This window comes from Cotesia glomerata, linkage group LG5 (genome assembly GCF_020080835.1).
Source record: "Cotesia glomerata isolate CgM1 linkage group LG5, MPM_Cglom_v2.3, whole genome shotgun sequence".
Lineage (NCBI taxonomy): Eukaryota > Metazoa > Arthropoda > Insecta > Hymenoptera > Braconidae > Cotesia > Cotesia glomerata.
Genome location: NC_058162.1, coordinates 3,056,705 through 3,058,581, shown reverse-complemented (window position 1 = coordinate 3,058,581; position 1,877 = coordinate 3,056,705). Strand labels below are relative to the sequence as shown.

At 27.3% G+C, this 1,877-nt stretch overlaps 1 protein-coding gene across 1 annotated transcript; it reads right to left on the bottom strand.

The window, feature by feature from the left end:
• Nucleotides 1-785: 785 nt before the first annotated feature.
• On the bottom strand, nucleotides 786-1,475 carry LOC123265716 (AN1-type zinc finger protein 6-like). The gene has a single exon (XM_044729584.1). The coding sequence runs from the start codon at nucleotides 1,356-1,358 to the stop codon at nucleotides 876-878; it is 483 nt and encodes a 160-aa protein (XP_044585519.1). The 5' UTR covers nucleotides 1,359-1,475; the 3' UTR covers nucleotides 786-875.
• Between the last annotated feature and the right edge of the window lie 402 nt (nucleotides 1,476-1,877).

Here is a 1,877-nt window from a genome sequence, read left to right as displayed (position 1 = left end):
ATAAAAATTGTAATTGACACTTGTAATTTTATTTTAATTAAAAAAAACAAATCAACTCTAATAAATTAATAAATATAATTTTTAAGAAAATTGGTTTTTTTTGAGAACATTTAATTTTTTTAATTAGAATAAAATATCAAGAGAAACAATTAGTCGAGTGACAATAATTGGGTCTTTTACCTTAATTACTTAATAAAAAAAAAAAATAAAATAAATTATAATTTTTTAAAATAGGTTGTGCAAAAAAAAAAATTATTTATGAAAATTAAAGTAGCAGATATTCAATAAATTTTAGAATTTTTTTAAGATATAAATTAGTGCAAAAAAAATTATGTAAAAATTATAAATGCAATTTTTAGAAGAAATCTTTTTGTTAAATAAAATTAAAAATTGTAAAGTGACTGCTTTTAAATTATTTTTATAATTTTCGGGTCAATAAAAAATAACTTTTCAATAATTGCATTAATAGACAATAATAGTTAACAAAAAAAATATTCCAAAAAAATAATGAAATAAAAACACAAAAAAATAATTAATAACAAATTTTTATTTTCTTATAAGTGATATCAAAGCCGTAATACTTAAAAACCAATATAAGATCTAAAAATAATTCTAAAATAATATTAACTATAATTACGACATAGATAACTAAATATCAAATTTTATTTTAATATCACTTTGCCACTATATGGCGTTATACACCAATGTTTATGACAATTTTTTATAACCTAAAACTTCTACTTTTAATTTGCTTGAATTTGTTGCAATACCAGATTCAACGATTATTAATTAACTAATTAAACATAAATTAGCTCGTTAAATTTCCCATGAATTAATAATTATTTATCCAAAAGTTCACTTTGTATTATAATAGATTAAATCTTTTGCACTTTTGAACCAACAATAACTGGATTTTTTTTGGTAATCTCCTCAGCGGCCATCTTCTTGTAATCAAAATTGCACTCGTGCATGTCACTGTATCGATGAAGACTACAAAAAACACCTCCACAGCGGCAGTCAAACCCAGTTAGACCAAGCTTCTTGCGACAAGTGAAGCACCGGTTCCTCTTCTTAGGTTTTTCAGCATCCGAAGTTCCAACTTCACGGTCTGCGCCTTCCATCGGAGTGACGTCATCAGTTATTTTCTGGCAAGCTGGTTCCAATGGCCCTGAAGTCGGCTCGGCATTTGAAGACGTGGCTCCTGGAGCTGCAGCTGACTTTGGTAATGTTGCTGCAAGCGCAGAAGCTAGTTGTTGCTTCAGGGCCACGTTTTTGTAGCACACCGAGCAATGTCCTTCGGTGGCTGGTGATCCAAAAAATCCACATCCGCTCAAGCAAAATTCTTGCACTGGTTCCATTGTTTTTTGTTGACACTAGTGATGTGAAAAAAACACTTGAAGTTGGTTTTAAAATATGTGAATTATGTTGTATATATTTATTTATTTTTGTGGGTAAATATATATTCTTAAGGAGAGCCGGTGAAATGTGTGAAGTGTTTAAGGCTAGGTCTGAACGATTACTGACTGCTGACGGTGATGAATGACTAATGACCAAAGGTTTGTAAGGGCTGGGCTGTTGAAATTATTACTTAGAAAAATTTTGGGTATAGTCTAATAAAGAATTTACTATAGTGTACTTTAGCTTAAGATTTGGTGAAAAGTCGGTGGAGAATTAATTGACCTATTAATTTAAATTTGTTTTCTGGACTATAGATAATAATAAAGTTAGCCGACATTTTTAATTTTTTTATTTTGCTTAATTTAGTAATTTATAACTAAAAAATATTTTTTTTTAATTGCACTGGTAGTTTTTGAAGTTTTTAATAAATGAAAAAAAATTTTTTTGTAATAATTCTTTAATAAAAAAAATCATTAATT

Excerpts from the sequence above, each read along its gene's own strand:
- LOC123265716 (XM_044729584.1), bottom strand. The coding sequence starts at position 1,358 with ATGGAACCAGTGCAAGAATTTTGCTTGAGCGGATGTGGATTTTTTGGA.